This window comes from Oncorhynchus kisutch, linkage group LG19 (genome assembly GCF_002021735.2).
Source record: "Oncorhynchus kisutch isolate 150728-3 linkage group LG19, Okis_V2, whole genome shotgun sequence".
Lineage (NCBI taxonomy): Eukaryota > Metazoa > Chordata > Actinopteri > Salmoniformes > Salmonidae > Oncorhynchus > Oncorhynchus kisutch.
Window position 1 is genome coordinate 22,107,717 of NC_034192.2, and position 20,635 is coordinate 22,128,351.

The window sequence follows — 20,635 nt, forward strand, 5'->3', positions numbered from 1 at the left end:
CCTGAGGGGAAACACTCTCTAGTAGGCATAAATTGAAGATGTGGCAAATAGGAGTGGCAATATTGTCTGCTATTATCCACCGTAATTTTCCATCCAGATTGTCTGACCCCCAGTGGCTTGTCATTGTTGATAGACAACAATTTTTTCACCTCTTCATTTCTTGTCTTTCATTATTTGGTCCGTTATACTTGGATGTGTAGTGTCAGCGTTTGTTGCTGGCACGTAATCCCTAAATTGTCTTATTTTGCCAATGAAAAAGTCATTAAAGTAGTTTGCAATATCAGTGTGCTTTGTGATGAATGAGCCATCTGATTCAATGAAGCGTTAGTAAAACTAAATGCATGCTTTTCAACCGTTCGCTGCCTGCACCCGCCTGCCCAACTAGCATCACTACTCTGGACGCTTCTGACTTAGAATATGTGGACAACTACAAATACCTAGGTGTCTGGTTAGACTGTAAACTCTCCTTCCAGACTCACATAAAGCATTTATAAAGCACATAAAGCAATTAAATCTAGAATCGGCTTCATATTTCGCAACAAAGCATCCTTCACTCATGGTGCCAAACATACCCTCGTAAAACTGACCATCCTACCCATCCTTGACTTCGGCAATGTCATTTACAAAATAGCCTCCAACACTCTACTCAATAAACTGGATGCAGTCTATCACAGTGCCTTCCGTTTTGTCACCAAAGCCCTATATACAACCCACCACTGCGACCTGTATGCGCTCATTGGCTGGCCTTCGCTTCATAGTCATGCCAAACCCACTGACTCCAGGTCATCGATAAGTCTCTGCTAGGTAAAGCCCCGCCTTATCTCAGCTCACTGCTCACCATAGCAGCACCCACCCATAGCACGCGCTCCAGCAGGTATTTTTCACTGGTCACCCCCAAAGCCAATGCCTCCTTTGGCAGCCTCTCCTACCAGTTCTCTGCTGCCAATGTCTGGAACGAACTGCAAAAATCACTGAAGATGGAGCCTCAAATCTCCTTCGCTAACTTCAAGCACCAGCAGTAAGAGCAGCTCACAGATCACTACACCTGTACATAGCCCATAACTCTACTTGCACACTCATTTTCTACACATCTATCACTCCAGTGTTTAATTGCTATATTGTTCTTATTTTGCCACTATGGCCTATTTATTGCCTTACCTCCCTTATCCTACCTCATTTGCACACACTGTATATAGACTTTTTCTATTGTATTATTGACTGTATGTTTGTTTATTCCATGTGTAACTCTGTGTTGTTGTTTGCACTGCTTTGCTTTATCTTGGCCAGGTCGCAGTTGTAAATGAGAACTTGTTTTCAAATAGCCTACCTGGTTAAATAAAGGTGAAATAAGAAGGACGCTCAACATGCACAGTACTTACACAAATGACTGATGATTGGCTGAGAGAAATTGATGATAAAATGATTGTGGGGGATGTCTTGTTAGACTTCAGTGCAGCTTTTGACATAATCGATCATAGTCTGCTGCTGGAAAAACATATGTGTTATGGCTTTACACCCCCTGCTATAATGTGGATAAAGAGTTACTTGTCTAACAGAACACAGAGGGTGTTCTTTAATGGAAGCCTTTCAAATATAATCCAGGTAGAATCAGGAATTCCCCAGGGCAGCACCCCTTGCTTTTTTCAATTTTTACTAACGACATGCCACTGACTTTGAGTAAAGCCAGAGTGTCCATGTACGTGAATAACTCAACACTATTACACGGCAGCTACTATAGTGACTGAAATGACTGCAACACTCAACAAAGAGCTGCAGTTAGTTTCAGAGTGGGTGTAAGGCACAAGTTAGCCCTAAATATTTCTAAAACTAAAAGCATTGTATTTGGAACATAACACTCACTAAACCCAAAACCTCAACTAAACCTTGTAATAAATAATGTGGAAATTGAGTAAAGTGATGCTCTGCCTTCTTAACAACACTATCAACAAGGCAGGGCCTACAGGCCCTAGTTTTGTTTGTTGCACATTGACTACTGTTCAGTCGTGTGGACAGGTGCCACAAAAAAGGACTTTGGAAAAGTGTAATTGGCTCAGAACAGGGCAGCACGTTTGGCTCTTGGATGTACACAGAGAGCTAATATTAATAATATGCATGTCAATCTCTCCTGTCTGAAAGTAGAGGAGAGATTGACTTCATCACAACTTTTATTTATGAGAGGTATTGACATGTTGAATGCACTGAGCTGTGTGTCTAAACTACTGGCACACAGCTCGGACACCCATGCATACCCCACATGACATGCCACACATGACATGCCACAAGAGTTCTCTTCACAGTCCCCAAGTCCAGAACAGACTATGGGAGGCACACAGTACTACTGTACATAGAGCCGGGACTACATGGAACTCTATTCCAAATCAAGTAACTGACACAAGCAGTAAAATTTGATTTAAAAAACAGATAAAAAAAACACCTTATGGAACAGCGGGGACTGTGAAGCAACACAAACATTGGCACCAACACACACTCACGCACACACACATACGATAACATACGCACTATACATACACATGGATTTAGTACTGTAGATATTTGGTAGTGGTGGAGTAGGGTCCTGAGGGCACATAGTGTGTTGTGAAATCTGTGAATGTATTTTAATGTTTTTAAAATGGTATAAACTGCCTTCATGTTGCTCGACCCCAGGAAGAGTAGCTGCTGCTTTGGCAATTGAGCCGACATATAGTCTCTGCTAACACGGGAACGTTACCTAACGCTGTAACACTGAACTTCCACGACACTGATTGATTAGAGCCCGACTATGACAAGGTATAATGAATTTAAAGTAATGAGAAAACTATCCCTTCAAGCTGCTTTAGTAAAACTGTCCAACAGAATGCAACTAAAAGAGGATATAATTAATTAAAGTGCATTTAGCGAGTTTCACCACGTTAATTTATTCATAAGTATCCCAGACTACTCTGATAAATAGGGAAACAGAAGACCGAAGAGGACGCTCTATTCTTGGTGAATGACTCAATCATGACTTTACATTGTATAATGCACAGGTGTTAAACTCATTCTATGGAGGGCCGAGTGTCTACGGGTTTCTGCTCCTCCTTTGCACTTGATTGATGAATTAAGGTCATCAAATAGTAAGGAACTCCCCACATCTGGTTGTCTAGGGCTTAATTGAAAGGAAAAAAACAAACATCTGCAGACACTAGGCCCTCCATGGAAGGAGTTTGACACCCCTGATGTAAAGGGTTATTTTTAACATGTCAGCCTAGTTGTATTATTCACACCCTTTCCCCATGCTGGGCCTGTGATAAGTATTCCATAAATAAAGTTACACAAGTTCAAATCGATCACTCATGAAGTTATGAAGTAATGTGAGGAAAGTTAGTGTGTCATGAGGGGAATATGGGTGTCCCCCCAAGCACAGTGCAAGGCCCTTTGCTTTCACAGGTATCATATCAAAGCAATAATAAACCAAACATCTTGAGTCATTTCTCATAGCTTCTATTTGAAATTGCATTCAACAGTATTTGGTGTGTGTGATAATAGGGGCAATGAAAACACACACACGTTTTCATAGCACCTATTATTTACATTCACAATTAATAGTCATTAATTAATCCTGAAACCAAATGCCAGAAATAAAACTCCAATAAGACAGCGCAAACATATATTTTTAAGTAATAACACGTTGATATCAAAATAGTACACATTGTACAGCATGTAGTAATAATGTTGAGATATGTCCTTGAGAAAAAAAAAACTGTTTCATTGTTCAACTTGGCAAGGAATAGATTATATCGTATAAATATACACAGACAAGATCTGAACACACAATGACAACCTCAACATGCAAATCAATTGAAACTGTGGCCGGGATTCAATACGTATAGCTGAGCGTTAGACAGCCGACAATAGGTCTTCCAAAGATGTTTTCCCCGGCGTTCGCCGAGATCGCATTCATGGTCAATGCTAGCATGTCGACTCAAGCATCATTTACCTTCGAATGTCCATTATATTGTGCTGCTCTAACGCGCCTTGGATTGAATCCTGGCCTCAGTCATGAATAAGTTCCCATATACACAGTCAGGGACAGGCTTGCATGAACCTTCCAAATGATATCTCCGCAAGATTCACAATATAGAAAACATTTACACCGATGGAGGAAACATGCTGACAATATGTTTGTCCATGACTACACACACACACACACACACACACACACACACACACACACACACACACACACACACACAGTGTGTCTGAGTGACTATAACTCTTCCTTGGTGCTCTTGTTTAGTCCGTGTGGGCGTGTTGACACCGACTCATCCTTTAGCCACCTGTTGAAGACGGCGACGGGGTCGATGTTCCAGTGTTTGTGGAAAGAGATGGGCACCTGGTGGGCTAGGAAGTCTCTGGAGTAGTCTTCAGGTCGTGCCTGGAGGGACAGAACAATTATTTAAAAGCTAATATCGAGGTTATTGACTTGCATTGGTTGTGTCACAAATGCTAAAAAGTTTGCATTTGGAGACAAAACCAAAGCATGGATTGCTCTTTTATTTTGTCCATAGACTGCTTACCAGTGGTGTAAAAAGTACACAATTGTCATACTTGAGTAAAAATATAGATAACTTAATAGAAAGTTACTCAAGTAAAAGTGAAAGTCACCCAATAAATACTACTTGATTAAAAGTCTAAAAGTATTTTGTTGTAAATATACTTAAGCATAAAAAATAAAAGTAAAAGTATAAATCATTTCACCATGTGTTCTCTTGATAAGTGCGTGAATTTCACAATTTTCCTGTTCTGCTAAGCACTCAAAATGTAACGGGTACTTTGGGTTGTCAGGGAAAATGTATTGAGTAAAAAGTACAATATTTCCTGTAGGAATGTAGTGAAGCCACCGGACACAGCACTCCAGACTGCCGTACTACTCATAAACAGGGCTATTAAATACACTGGTACAATCAGAGAGAATTTCATAAACAGGGCTATTAAATCACAGAGAATTTCAAAGACTAGTATCTTCGTTACCAAGGCCTTGCTACAACAATCAATGTTGAACTGTGAAATGTTGGTATTATCAGGTTAGAATAATGGGTAAACAGTATTAAGTAACTTATTAGATAAAGGTAATGGGTTAGGGTAGTTGGTATGAGGTAAGGGTAATGGATCAAAAAAGGTATAAGGTAATGGCTGTCTCCCTCGGTGCGTTTTTGATCATCCAAACGTTATGTCGTGCAGTGGATGTACGACATAACAGCTAATACATATGTTCATACATGTATTAATACATTTGTACATATATGTTCTCACTTGTATAAATTAAGTTCTATCTGCTTTGATTTGAATTTGTCAGAAAAAATAGCAGATAGCAGAAAGTGCTTATTTGTCAAATATGCCATAATCTGTGGTCGAGCATGCCTTCAATGTGGTTAACAAAATTTGATTTGGATATTTTCACTCCATAATACTTGTCATTTGGGTATAGAACATCTTAGATAACATCTTGTGTATAAAGATGAACCAACTGCTTCATATTTTCTACAGTGCATGCCAGTATGCAGCGTTCCTATTGGCGTGGAATCTTCTTCGTAGCAGTGTTCAGACAGTACGAACAGTACAGAGCAATGACAGAACATTCTGACATGCTAGACTTTTGTTTGGGACAATTTGGTGTTGTCGGGAGATCACAAGTGCAGTAAATCAGCTATTGTTGTCCTTGCGACACCGAGCGACCCTGGAGCTCCCATTTTTCGTGTACGACAATAACGATCATGAAAATAGTATGAAGAATGAGTAGTGTCAATAAAATAAAACTGTGGGTTCCTGACATAAGGGTAATGGGTAAGGTCAGTGTTTTACCTGGTGGAAGAGGGAGCTATGTGTGACAGGGAGCCCCAGAGCGTTGAGACACATCCCCAGCACCATGTCATCAGGGGCGTCATCACGGTAACACTTGCAGTCACTGGCCAGGAGCCTCACCACCGCGGCCCTACTGAACACCATCCTGACAGGACACAACACACACACACACCCCAACACACATTAGCTTGGTGAGTGTTCTGGCACAGAAAATGGTTAAGCACCTAAGTGGACAATCCAATACATTATTATTATTATTATTAACGGCACACGTCAACATTACTACTCTGACCAACACAGTTCAGAGAAAACAAGGTGGATTGAACCTTGAACCTTATCCCACGTATGAATACAGCAATGTACACACAGTTAAGGGTAAACAAATATGTTTTGAGCAAAATAGTGGAGTTGGAGTAGGCCATTAAAGGAATTGATCTGATGGTGCCCTCTGTCATCGGCTCCCCCCTTGCTTGAGGAACAATAGAGGAGCAATAGAGAACAGAAGAGAGACCCCCACCCCCCATTTTTGCCATGTCAGAGGACACCTGGACCACCTACTGAGTAAATCAGGTGATAAATGAGATTAAAAATAGACTGGAGTAGGACTTTAAAAGTTTGTGTTAAAAAATGTCCAGTAAAGAGCGACCCTTAGCAGAGCAGTCTGGTTAATTTCACATGTACTGTACACACACATCCCACAAATAAGAATGAATGGCCTGATTGCAACGAAGATGCGGAACCTGCGGGTTACCTGCAAGTTGCCACTGGATTTCTTAACACGCTACTAAACGGGAGACTACAAGGAGCTCCGAGCTAAAACAACTCTGGTTGCATTGAAAAAAAACTCTGCAATAAACTACTAGACCTGCTGATCTGACGCTGTTATGGTGTCAAACCAGCTTGATACTAGACAGTGAAAATTACATGGGAAATGGTCAGTCTGCCTTCACTTCCCGCCCCAATGAAAAATCATCCTATTAGGAACAAGGACATCGCAATATGAAAAAGATGAACGGAAGAATGTGACATATTACAACTGAAATAAAATGATCAGACTGGAAATGTCATTACGACGATTATAACTTTGCGAAAATAACGTTTTTGAAATCCAATTGTTAATTAATTAGCCGACCAGATTGTAAATGAAAGTGATATTGATTGCAGCAATGTGTGTGATAGACAATATAAATATCATAAAATGAAACACTTGGCATCTGTTTCTTTGGATAACGACTTCCAAATAATAACAAATTACTCATCCTACCACATTTCCTTCCAATTCAGACATTGTTTCTTCAATAAAGTAGACTACAATAATGACTATTTTGTATAGTAGCCCTTTATGAAATTATAAAGGTTCACTATTGAGTTTTATCAAGTTGTTCTACAAATAGCTTAAAATAAATAATCTCCACTATCCTCACAATATAAGAATACAATATTATTTGATTCAAAATACGACACAATCGCAATTTTGTTTCAAATATCAAATGTGTAGCCTACAGCTCAGGAATATTTCCTTTTCCACTCTTGATAAGAAATGGGCATTTTCGATTCAGACAAGTAAAATCATTAATGGTTTACATAAATTGGAAAGGGTAGGCTACATTGCCATAGTAGATTTTCCGTGGTAAACAAGGACATTAAATACTTTATTTCAGTTGTACAGAATGATTGTCAAATCGATAAATCACCCTTAAAAATTGCAAGTTCCGATGATGCTACCCACCAGAGGGCAAAATCATCTTGAAAAATGTTGGTTGCATTAAAGATAAAAGAGACATCCGGAAACCAGGCTTCCCATCCGAAACGGTGCATACATTATGACAAAATTTATGACAAACGTTTTTGTTCATATTGGTCTTCGCCAAGGTTTTTTTGGGGCTGTTCGTGGACACAATTATTTTTCTTGAGGCAAGCTGAACTTTGGTAGCCAAAGTCTACGCCCCTTCGTCTGTGATCGGTCAACAGTTAGGATTCTTCAATTAAGTGTTTGTCATTCAGCGAGAGACGACTTGTTTTCATGCAAATTTCACTTGAGAAATACTGCCCCAAACATCTTAGTTAGATGTAAAATTGCGCAACTAAGACATTGGCAAATTCAGACTATTTTGAGGAAGTGTACTGGCAACGGTGTCTTGAGGGACAAACAGCAAACCTAGTATGCGGACCCTTTATGGAAATGGTAAGTTGGTGGCGGATGATGGTTGCAACTGATATCAGCTGTAGGGTGATTTTAGCGCGTATTGATGGTTTAACGAGATGATCTAGGTGGCCAATCGTGGTTGCAATTGGCCAATTTGACCACATTTATGTCGGCCTTATATTATATTGTTGTTATATTTTGATCTAATAATCCAGTCAAATCCATGGCAATGATTTGAAGTGAGAATGCAAAATTACACCAGAAACTCATTACAGAGAAACAAGGCACAGGCCATTCAGAAAAAATACAAGTAATTGAAGATAAGTATCTGTAGAGAAAACTGCAAACACGGGTGTTTGAGAGATTGCTAATGGATTTGTTCTAAATATAGTTCCTCCTGCAGTTTATACACAGTTCAACACCAACCCCACCACTACTACACTTCCTCTAAAACAGTGGTTCCCAACTCCGGTCCTCGAGTACCACCAAAAGCACACATTTTTGTTGTAGCCATGGACAAACTCATTGAAGGCTCGATGATTAATTGACAAGTTGAACCAGGTGTGCTTGTCTGGGGATACAATAAAAACATGCACTGTTGGGGTAGAGGTCTTCATGGGTCCAAAAAGTTGGACCCGTTCCGAAATGGATCCGTGGCTTTCCCACTCGACCCGATATGCGTAAATTAATTTAAAAAAATAAATGGAGACCCGTTACGAAATGGACCCGAGGACAGAGAGACCCGTTCAGATCCGAGAGTAGAAATCAAAAAAGAGACCTTCGAATGCCAGAGCCATCAATAAACAAGCAATATTGGCCAAATGATCGACAGTTGTGTGCTTAAAAACAGTCTATAAAAATAAAGATTTGTTGTGTTTCGATGTGTAGCATACTAAAAACTTTATAGCCTATCGTTTTATTGTTTTTTACTTTCCTAAAACAATAATTGTCCACCTCACGTTTCAGCTGTAAGAGATTTGAGCGGAAATGCATCAAGGCATTGCAAGCATATAGGCCTATAGGTATACTGTATGATATAAAAATGTTCAAATATGAAGGAAGAGAAGCTTAGCCCTAGAGACAGAGAAAGATAGAGATATGCCAGGGCCATGTTTCCAACATGCATTTCTTTATCTTTGTGAAATAGGCTACTACTGCTATACAGATATTGGCATATAGAAGGAGGCTATTTTTTTGCCCCTTTTTCTCCCCAATTGTGATCTTGTCTCCTCGCTGCAACTCCCCAACGGGCTCGGGAGGCGAAGGTCGAGTCATGCGTCCTCTAAAACATGAATCGCCAAACAGCACTTCTTAACACCCACACCAATGTGTTGAAGGAAACACTGTTCAACTTTTTTTTATTTAACTCGGCAAGTCAGTTAAGAACACATTCTTATTTACAGTGACGGCCTAGGAACAGTGGGTTAACTGCCTTTTTCAGGGGCAGAACAACATATTTTTACCTTTTCAGCTCGGGGATTCGATCTAGCAACCTTTCGGTTACTGGCCCAATGCTCTAACCACTAGGCTGGCTACCTGCCGCCCCAGGAAGAGTCCAAACTTTTTCCATTTAAGAATGATGTAGGCCACGGCGTTCTTGGGGAACCTTCCATGCTGCAGAAATGTTTAGTATTCTTCCCCAGGGCACTAAACATGACTTGGTTTTTGCTCTGACATGTACTGTCAACTGTGGGACCTATGTGCGTTTCCAAATCATGTCCAATCAATTGAATTTACCACAGGTGGACTCCAATCAAGTTGTCGAAACATCTGATGATCAATGGAAACAAGACGCACCTGTGCTCGAAATAGCAAAGGGTCTGAATACTTCTAAATTTGATTTTTTTTTTTATCTACAAAACATTTTTTGCTTTGTTATGGGGTATTGTGTATATGTTGATGAGGATTTTTTTAAATGTAATCCATTTTAGAATAAGGCTGTAACGTAACAAAATATGTCAAGAGGTCTGAGTACTTTCCGAATGCCCTGTATAAGATTTCCCAAGCCTGTGTTAACCTTAGACCTTATTTTCGGCATTTATCCCAGAACTCAATGGCTAAACAAACCAGAGGTAACTCATTTCCGGGTGGACCTTTAAGCTGGTGCTTAAAGCTAGTGAGGGAGATTCTGGGAGAGTCTCCAGCTTCAGGAATTTTTCCAGTTCGTTCCAGTCATTGGAAGCAGAGAACTGGAATGAAAGGCGGCCAAAGGAAGAATTGGCTTTGGGGGTGACCAGTGAGATACAGTGGGGCCACCAATTGTGCAAGTTCTCACCACTTAAAAAGTTGAGAGAGGCCTGTAATTTTCATCATAGGTACACTTCAACTATGACAGACAAAATTTGATATTTTTCTCTCCAGAAAATCACATTGTAGGATTTTTAATGAATTTATTTGCAAATTATGGTGGAAAATAAGTACTTGTGAAGACTTACAGAAAACGTTTGACCTCATTGCCAACAAAGGGTATATAACAAAGTATTGAGATAAACTTTTGTTATTGACCAAATACTTATTTTCCACCATAATTTGCAAATAATTTCATAAAAAATCCTACAATGTGATTTTCTGGATTTTGTTTCTCATTTTGTCTGTCATAGTTGAAGTGTACCTATGATGAAAATTACAGGCCTCACTCATCTTTTTAAGTGGGAGAACTTGCACAATTGGTGGCTGACTAAATACTTATTTGCCCCACTCTATACCTGCTGGAGCGCGTGCTACGGATGCTGCTATGGTGACTAGTGAGCTGAAATAAGGTGGGGCTTTACCTAGCAGAGACTTGTAGATGACCTGGAGCCATTGGGTTTGGCGACGAGTATGAAGCGAGGGCCAGCCAACGAGGGCATACAGGTCGCAGTTGTGGGTAGTATATGGGGCTTTGGTGACAAAACGGATGGCACTGTGATAGACTGCATCCAGTTTGTTGAGTAGAGTGTTGGAGGCTATTTTGTAAATGACACCGAAGTCAAGGATGGGTAGGATGGTCAGTTTTACGAGGGTATGTTTGGCAGCATGAGTGAAGGATGCTTTGTTGCGATTCCCCTTGTCAATTTATTTTCACTATAATCTTTCTACTCTAACTTCCATTTTACCTAATTAAAAAAAGGCCTCCATCTGCACAATCAAGAGTAGCCTATAGGCCAAGGCTCCTCTTACTCTCTCTCTCCTCAGCAGCAGGCGCACGTGAGGTGAGCGGCCGGGACCAGTTTCAGTTGGACATAAGCTATACATAAGCTATTTTATTGAGTTGCAGTTAGCTGACACAGACAAGCTTGCGCAGTTCTCATCACATCAGACATATTAGATTATCAGAGGACAGGTCCAATCAGGCCCAGTCGGCAAATCTATTTTAGTTGCACATACAAGAGAAATGTGACAGTTACATCAGATCTGACACAGATCCGAGACAAAAGTAAGAATTTAGGACTTGGATCCGCTCGGGTCCCTGGGCAGGTCTCGGAATTTTGGGTCTGTTGGAATCATGAAAACCTCTAGTTGGGGGTCCTCGAGGATCGTAGTTGAGAACCAATGCTCTATAAAGATGGGTTCTGTTTCAATTAACATAAAATTCTGCATCCAAAATGTCTGTGTCAGAGATGCTAGCTGAGTCCCAAAAGGCACCCTATTCCCTACAGAGGATTAATACAGCATTTTTGACCAGGGCCATCAAAAGTACTGCACTATGTAGGGAATGGGGTGCCATTTGGGATGTAGAAGCTGTAAGTGACTCACCCCCCTCCTCCGGTGATGTAGCTGTAGCCTCCCTGGCCCAGCCCGTAGCCGTACCTCTCCCCTAGACACACCGGTTCAGAGGGGTTGTAACAGCTCAACAGCATCTGCAGTCTGGGCAGGCTGGGGAGGGCATACACTCACACTCATCAGGTACACATGCATGTACAAACAAACACGAGAGCATGCATGCACCATTCACGCATGCACACACACACACACACACATATATTCTCTCTCATCACACAATACACACACACACGTACAACAGGTAGGATATTCCTCATCAAAACCCCCCACTTAAAATTTTGACTCCACTGCTCTCTACATCTGGTAACTTAACTTCCACACTAAATAAAAAATAATCAGTTTGCCGACTGTGCCCTCAGAAGGCAGTCTTGAAGAGTTCTTACATTTTTTTTATTTGACAGTTTTTCACTGCATCAGGGGTTTTGGCATAAGTGAAGACACACATTTTGGAGGAACTATCACTCAGACACACCATCGGCCTTAGTGTCTGTCTGTATCTTTGTGTGTGTGTGGCTGCATGCGTGTGTGTGTGTGTGTGTACACGTGTGTGTGTGTGTGTGTATATACTGACAGCTTTACCTGATGAGTGTGTCATCATCCACCACCAGCAGCCAGCTCGTCTTTGGCACCGCATCGCTGATATACCTCTCCAAGATGGCAAACGTCTTCCCACAATGACCTGTAGAACAACACACACAAAGTACCGTTTCTTTTTCTGTATGACGCAAGATTGCATTAAAGGGCTGAATCTTAATTTGAGAACTAAAACTACAATTTGAGATCTAGAACTAGAACCATTGACATCAATGCACAATTGAAGTTAATAATTGTGCACGTCGATCACAATTTAGGGTCGACTGTGGGATATACAGTGCATTCGGAAAGTATTCAGACCCCTTCCCTTTTTCCACATTTTGTTAAAGTTACAGCCTTATTCTAAAATAAGTTGAATAAAGCATTTATCTACACACATTTTTGCAAATATATAAAAAAATATCGGTCTGTGACAGTGGTGAGCAACTGGGTTATTTTCATTACTCTGCATAGATCCTTCATGATTCCTGACATGAACGGGGATCCGGTCGGTTTATCTCATTGGGGATGCCTACTCGGGAGAACAGCATGACTAACTCATGTGCGATTCCCTTGGTGGCCATGGTGCGCAGGAGAATGGCTTCCGGGTACCTGGTGGCATAATCCAGAATAACCAGGATGTATTGGTGCCTTCCGTTGCTCTTGGGTAGAGGTCCCACCAGGATTGTGTCACAATCGGTTTGTGTGCGTCTCAGGCCCAGTAAATTTTTGTGACTCCAATCAATTTGAGTGGTTCTGTGCGTTAACTGATTCTGACATTTTCTGAAATTACAATGCAACAATATGATATGTAGGTCCTTTAAATAAAGCTTTCTGCAATATTACACATATTGCCATGGGGTGGTGATACATCTTTGCAGTTTTAAAGTTAATTTCCTGCAATTCTACACATTTTGCCAAAACTTATGTCATGTTAATGAAATCGGAGTGAGAGTGACTGACAAAATCAATGGGGGCCCCTGGGCACCTGCTCTGCATGCTCGGTTGGTATTCAGCCAATGATTACTAGATACCTGGCTAGACTAACTTACCACCCAAAAATTATTTGCTGACATTTTTCTCAGTAAATTCATTGAGTGACTGTCAGTGACTGACATAATGAGAAAAATTACACCTGGTCTATTCTACTATTCTAACTTTCATCAGTAAGTTGAGACCCTGAGTTCTAAAAAATGTAATACAAATATTTTTAATGAGGGATACCTGGAGGAAATTGGATCTCTTTTAAATAAAAATGGATGGCCTTCCCTTCAATAATTATATTTTTTTACCTGACCCTCCCTGAACGCTTGAAAAAAACAAACAAGTGACCCTGTCCTACACCAACAATAATTATTAAAACATATAGTGGATAGCAGAGAACACCCTAACTCCTAGGACAGACCAGAGCCTTAGATATGCACTTTTAGAAACTGTTCTTTGTCTTACAAGCATTACATGGCAACGTAGCAATTTTTTTTAGCGTAGGGCTGCGGGCCAGAAGGTTGTGTGTTCTCAGACCGCAGAGGACAAGGGTAGGGTGAAAGATCTCCTTTGTACACTGAACAAAAAATATAAAAGAAACATGTCAATTGTTGGTCAAATGTTTCATGAGCTGAAATAAACAATCCCAGACATTTTTCATACGTAGAAAAAGCTTATTTCTCTAATTTTGTGCACATCCCTGTTAGTGAGCATTTCTCCTTTGCCAAGATAATACATCAACCTGACAGGTGTGGCGTATCAAGAAGCTGATTAAACGGCATGATCATTACACACCTTGTGCTGGGGACAATAAAAGGCCACTCTAAAATGTGCAGTTTTGTCACACAACGCCACAGATGTCTCAAGTTTTGAGGGAGTGTGCAATTGGCATGCCGACTGCAGGAATGTCCACCAGAGCTGATGCCAGATAATTGAATGTTCAATGCTCTACCATAAGCCACCTCCAACATCGTTTTAGAGAATTTGGAAGTACGCCCAACCAGCCTCATAATCGCAGAGCCAGCCCAGGACCTCCACATCGGGCTTCTTCACTTGCGGGATCGTCTGAGACCAGCCACCCGGAAAGCTGATAAATTCTGCACAAACTGTGAGAAACCGTTTCAGGGAAGCACATCTGTGTGTTTATCATCCTCACTGACTGCATTTTTGTGTCTTAACCGACTTCAGTGGGCAAATGCTTACCTTCGATGGCCACTGGCACACTGGAGAAGTGTGCTCTTCACAGATGAATCCCGGTTTCAACTGTACCAGGCAGATGGCAAATGGCGTCGTGTGGGTGAGCGGTCTGCTGATGTCAACGTTGTGAATATAGTGCTCAATGGTGGCAGTGGGGTTATGGTGGGGCAGGCAAAAGCTACAGACAAAAACCATTGCATTTTATCGATGGGAATTTGAAAACACAGAGATACCGTGATGAGATCCTGAGTCCAATTGTCGTGCCATTCATCTGCCGCCATCATCTCATGTTTCAGCATGATAATGCACAGCCCCATGTCATAAGGATCTGTACACTATTCCTGGAAGCTGAAAATGTCCTAGTTCTTCCATGGCCTGCATGCTCACCAGACATGTCACCCATTGAGCATGTTTGGGATGCTCTGGATCGATGTGTACGACGGTGTGTTCCAGTTCCTGCCAATATCCAGCAACTTTGCACAACCATCGAAGTGGAGTGGGGCAACATTCCACAGGCCACAATTAACACACTGATAAACTCTATGTGAAGGAGATGTGTCATGCTGCATGAGGCAAATGGTGGTCACAATAGATACTGACTGTTTTTCTGATCCACGCCCCAACTTACTGTTTTAAGGTATGTGTGACCAACAGATGCATATATGTATTCCCAGTCATGTGAATCTATAGATTAGGGCCTAATGAATTGATATCAATTGACTGATTACCTTATATGAACTGTAAAACCTTCGAAATCAGTGCATGTTGCGTTTATATTTTTGTTCAGTGTAATAAAGGCATTGCATGAATCTATCATCGTATTTGGGGATCCAAGAAGAAATATCCTTTTATAAACACATTTCATGCAATTCTACATCCTTTTAAATGAATGGAGACAAGAATAATATTTTTGTTATACAACACCAGTGCATGTGAGCAGAGTAGATCGAGGAGGCGCGCATGCGTAATTTGGCTGGAGCGCTGAGAGGATTTTAAAAAGTTTGGAGTGTTGGCCCACTCTCCAGCTCCAATTTTGCTCTGCTACCACTTAACCATGAGCTCTGGGCATGCTCTATCCAGCCTATTTCGGTTCCTTTATCATTATTATTTTAATCATCTCTATTGTGTTGCATTTATTTAGCCTACCCCACTACTGGTAATGCAGATAGGGCTACCTCAGGCTGTGGCAGTCATGACATTTTGTCAGCCAGTGATTGTCAAGAAAATAACTGACATTAATTAACATAAATACATTTAGCATTTACTGGCTTCCACACATAGTCTACAAGCTACTGAGGCAGACCTTTGGAACATCTACATTTTTAAAAGTCTAATAAATCCATGTAATGTAGCCTTTATTTATTTTAGACAGGTCTAAAGCATGATAAGAAGAAAGTGTAGTCTATTTCAGAAGAACAGAATAGCATACTCAGAGTTGTCCTTTTGTTGGGTCCTGATCTGACTATGCCATATGGCTGTATGCTACACTAGTTTATTTAGCAGTTTATTTAGCAGATAAGGTTTGCTTATTATTCCGTGTCATTATTTTATAGTATGTCGAATACAATTGAACAAAGCTGAATAAAATAAATATTTCTCCAAAACGATGAGGGAATGCGCACATGCGGCTATTCTGTCTTGACCCGTTAACAAATAAACTATACGCTTAATTTAGAGTTATTTATGCTACAAACGTTGGACTATACAGTGCATTCGGAAAATATTCAGACCCCTGGACTTTTCCACATTTTGTTACATTAAAGCCTTATTCTAAAAAAATATATATATTTATTTTATTGCCTCATCAATCTACACACAATTCCCGATAATGACAAAGAAAAAACAGGTTTATAGAAATGTTTGCACAAATGAAAAACGCTGAAATATCATATTTACATAAGTATTCAACCAATCAATCAATGAAATGTATTCATAAAGCCCTTTTCACATCAGTAGATGTCACAAAGTGCTATACAGAAACCCAGCCTAAAACCCCAAACAGCAAGCAATGCAGATGTAGAAGCACGGTGGCTAGTAAAAACTCCCTAGAAAGGCAGGAACCAAGGAAGAAACCTAGAGAGGAACCAGGCTCTGAGGGCAGGCCAGTCCCCCCCATATCCTCAGGCAGAAGAGTTGAAACTGGAGCAGCAGCACAACCAGGTGGACTTGGGACAGCAAGGAGTCATCAGGCCAGGTAGTCCTGAGGCATGGTCCTAGGGCTCAGGTCCTCCGGAATGGAGGAAGAAAGGGAGAGAGAGAAAATTAGGAGTATACTTAAAATTCACACAGGACACCGGATAAGACTGACCCTAGCCCCCCGGCAAATAGACTACAGCACCATAGATACTGGAGGCTGAGACGGGGGGTTGGGAGACACTGTGGCCCTGACCCTATATACTCAGTACTTTGTTGAAGCACCTATGGCAGTGATTACAGCCTCGAGTCTTCTTGGGTATGACGCTACAAGCTTGGCACACCTGTATTGGGGTGTTTCTCCCAGTCGTCTCTGCAGATCCACACAAGCTGTCAGGTTAGATGGGGAGCGTCACTGCACAGCTCTTTTCAGGTCTCTCCAGACATGTTTGATGGGGTTCAAGTCCGGGCTCTGGCTGGGCCACTCAAAGACATTCATCGCCAACTTCTGCGTTGTCTTGGCTGTGTGCTTTAGGTCGTTGTCCTGTTGAAAGGTGAACCTTCGCCCCAGTCTAAGGTCCTGAGGGCTCTGGAGCAGGTTTTCATCAAGGATCTCTCTGTAGTTTTTGCCGTCCACCTATCCCTCGATCCTGACTAATCTCCTACTCCCTGCCATCATCCCCACAGCATGATGCTGCAGCCACCATGCTTCACCATAGGGATGGTGCCAGGTTTCCTCCAGACATGACGCTTGGCATTCAGGTCAAAGAGTTCAATCTTGGTTTCATCAGACGAGAGAATCTTGTTTCTCATGGTCTGCGAGTCCTTTAGGTGCCTTATGGCAAACTCCAAGAAGACTGTCATGTACCTTTAATTGAGAAGTGGCTTCCGTCTGACCACTATCATAAATACCTGATTGGTGGAGTGCTGCAGAAATGGTTGTCCTTCTGGTTGTACTTTTCCCATCTCCACAAAGGAACTCTGGAGCTCTGTCAGAGTGACCATCAGGTTTCTGGTCACCTCCCCGACCAAGGTCCTTCTCCCCCGATTGCTCAGTTTGGCCGGGCGGCCAGCATTAGGAAGAGTCTTGGAGGTTCTAAACTGCTTCCATTTAAGAATGATGGAGACCACTGTGTTCTTGGGGACCTTCAATGCTGCAGAATTTTTTTGGTACCCTTCCCCAGATCTGTGCCTTGACACAATCCTGTCTCTGCGCTCTACGGACAAATCCTTTGACCTCATGGTTTGGTTTTTGCTTTACGACAGGAGTCCAATGAAGTTGTAGAAACATCTCAAGGATGATCAATGGAAACAGGATGCACCGGAGCTCAATTTCGAGTCTCATAGCAAAGGGTCTGAATACTTATGTAAATAATGTGTTTCTGTCTTTAAATTTTTATGCATTTTCCAGAAATTCCCAAAAATGTTTTTTTGCTTTGTCATTATGTGGGTATTGTGATTGATGACATCGTTTTATTGAATACATTTTAGAATAAGGCTGTAACGTAACAAAATGTGGAAAAAGTCAAGGGGTCTGAATACTTTCCAAATGCACTGTATGTTTATATTTTAATACATTCTAAAGCTGCATGGTGGGACTCTAATGATGTTTTGAAAAACGTTGCATGAAAGGTCATGCCTTTGCTCTGATTTGTTTCTTGTTGAAGCTGCACACACTTCATCAGTCTCTCATTAACAATCAAACAATCAAATCACTGTCAAACGCTCCCTAAAACACTTCAGCGAGCAGGCCTTTCTAAGAGACCTGGCCCAGGTATCCTGGAAGGATACTGTCCTCATCCCATCAGTAGAGGATGCCTGGTTGCTCTTTAAAAGTGCATTCCGCATCTTCTTAAATAAGCATGCCGATTCAAAAAATGTAGAACTAAGAACAGATATAGCCCTTGGTTCAACCCAGACTTGACTGCCCTTGACCAGCACAAAAACATCCTGTGGCGTTCTGCATTAGCATCAAATAGATGCAACTTTCCAGGGAAGTCAGGAACCAATATACTCAGTCAGTTAGGAAATTTGGAAATTAGTTAGGAAATTAGTATCCTGTAGCACCAATTCCAAAAAGTTATGTGACACTGTAAAGTCCATGGAGAATAAGAGCACCTCTTCACAGCTTCCCACTGCACTGAGGATAGGAAACACTGTCACCACCGATAAATCCACAATAATCGAGAATTTCAATAAGCATTTTTCTATGGCTGGCCATGCTTTCCACCTGGCTACCCCTAACCTGGCCAACATTTCAGTATCCCCTGCAGCTTCTTGCCCAAGCCCCACCCCCGCCTCTCCTTCACCCAAATCCAGACAGCTGATGTTCTGAAAGTTATGAAAAATATGGATCCCTACAAATCAGCTGGGCTAGACAATCTGGACCCTATCTTTCTAAAATTATCCGCCAAAATTCTTGCAACCCCTATTACTAGACTGTTCAACCTTTCTTTCGTATCATCTGAGATCCCCAAAGATTGGAAAGCTGCCGAGGTCATCCCTCTCTTCAAAGGGGGAGACACTCTAGACCCAAACTGTTTCAGACCTATGTCCATCCTGCCCTGCTTTTCTAAAATATTCAAAAGCCAAGTTAACATACATGCAATCTGGTTTCCGAGCTGATCATGGGTGCACCTCAGCCACACTCAAGGTCCTAAACGATATCATAACCGCCATCTATAAAAGACAGCAGTCTTCATCGACCTGGCCAAGGTGTTCTACCCTGATAATCACAGGAATCTTATCGGCAGACTCAATAGCCTTGGCTTCTCAACTACTTCTCAGATAGAGTTCAGTGTGTCAAATCAGAGGGCCTGTTGTCCGGACCTCTGGCAGTCTCTATGGGGGTGCCACAGGGATCAATTCTCTCACAGGGACTCTTTTCTCTGTATATATCAATGATGTCGCTCTTGCTGCCGGTGATTCGCTGATCCACCTCTATGCAGACGACACCATTCTGTATACATCTGGCCCTTCTTTGGACACTATGCTAACAAACCTCCAAACAAGCTTCAGTGCCATACAACATTCCTTTGGTGGTCTCCAACTGCTTTTAAATCCTAGTAAAACTAAGTGCATGATCTTCAACCAATTGCTGTCCGCGCCCTCCCGCCCAACTAGCATCACTACTTTGGACGGTTCTGACTTAGAATATGAGGACATCTACAAATACCTAGATGTCTGGTTAGACTGTAAACTCTCCTTCCAGGCTCACATTAAGCCTCTCCAATGCAAATCCAAAATTAAATCTAGAGTCGCTTCCTATTTTGCAACAAAGCCTTCTTCACTCATGCTGCCAAACATACCCTTGTAAAACTGACTATCCTACCCTACCTATCCTTGACTTCGGCGATGTCATTTACAAAATAGCCTCCAACTACTCAGCAAACTGGATGTAGTCTATCACATTGCCATCCGTTTTGTCACCAAAGCCCCATATACTACCAACCACTGTGACCTGTATGCTCTCATTGGCTGGCCCTCACTTCATATTCGTTGGCAAACCCACCAGGTCGTCTATAAGCCTTTGCTCGGTAAAGCCCCTCCTTATCTCAGCTCACTGGTCAACATAGCAACACCCACCCATAGCATGCGCTCCAGCAGGTATATTTCACTGGTCATCCCCAAAGCAACACTTACTTTGGCCACCTTTCCTTCCAGTTCTCTGCTGCTAATGACTGGAACGATTTGCAAAAATAACTGAAGCTGGAGTCTTATCTTCCTCTCTAACTTTAAGCATCAGCTGTCAGAGCAGCTTACCGATCACTGTACACAGCCCATCTGTAAATAGCACACCCGACTACCTCATCCCCATATTGTTACTTATCTTCTTGCTCTTTTGCTCCCCAGTATCTCCACTTGCACATCATCTACACATCCCTCACTCCAGTGTTAATACTAAATTGTAATATTTTGCCTCTATGGCCTATTTATTGCCTTGCCTCGCCACTCTTCTACATTTTCACAATGTACATAGATTTTTCTATTGTGTTATTG

The 20,635-nt window shown here is 41.6% G+C and overlaps 1 protein-coding gene across 1 annotated transcript in view; it reads right to left on the reverse strand.

The window, feature by feature from the left end:
* Nucleotides 1-3,464: 3,464 nt before the first annotated feature.
* The window catches only part of LOC109864449 (beta-1,3-glucosyltransferase-like), a 112,204-nt gene continuing 95,033 nt past the window's right edge, over nt 3,465-20,635 (reverse strand). Inside the window, exons 12-15 of the mRNA XM_020452241.2 lie at nt 12,329-12,428; nt 11,723-11,842; nt 5,842-5,986; nt 3,465-4,414 (exon numbers count right to left, since the gene is read on the reverse strand). Coding sequence (XP_020307830.1) covers nt 4,247-4,414; nt 5,842-5,986; nt 11,723-11,842; nt 12,329-12,428 — 533 coding nt within the window. The 3' untranslated portion in view covers nt 3,465-4,246. The remainder of the gene's footprint in view (nt 4,415-5,841; nt 5,987-11,722; nt 11,843-12,328; nt 12,429-20,635) is intronic.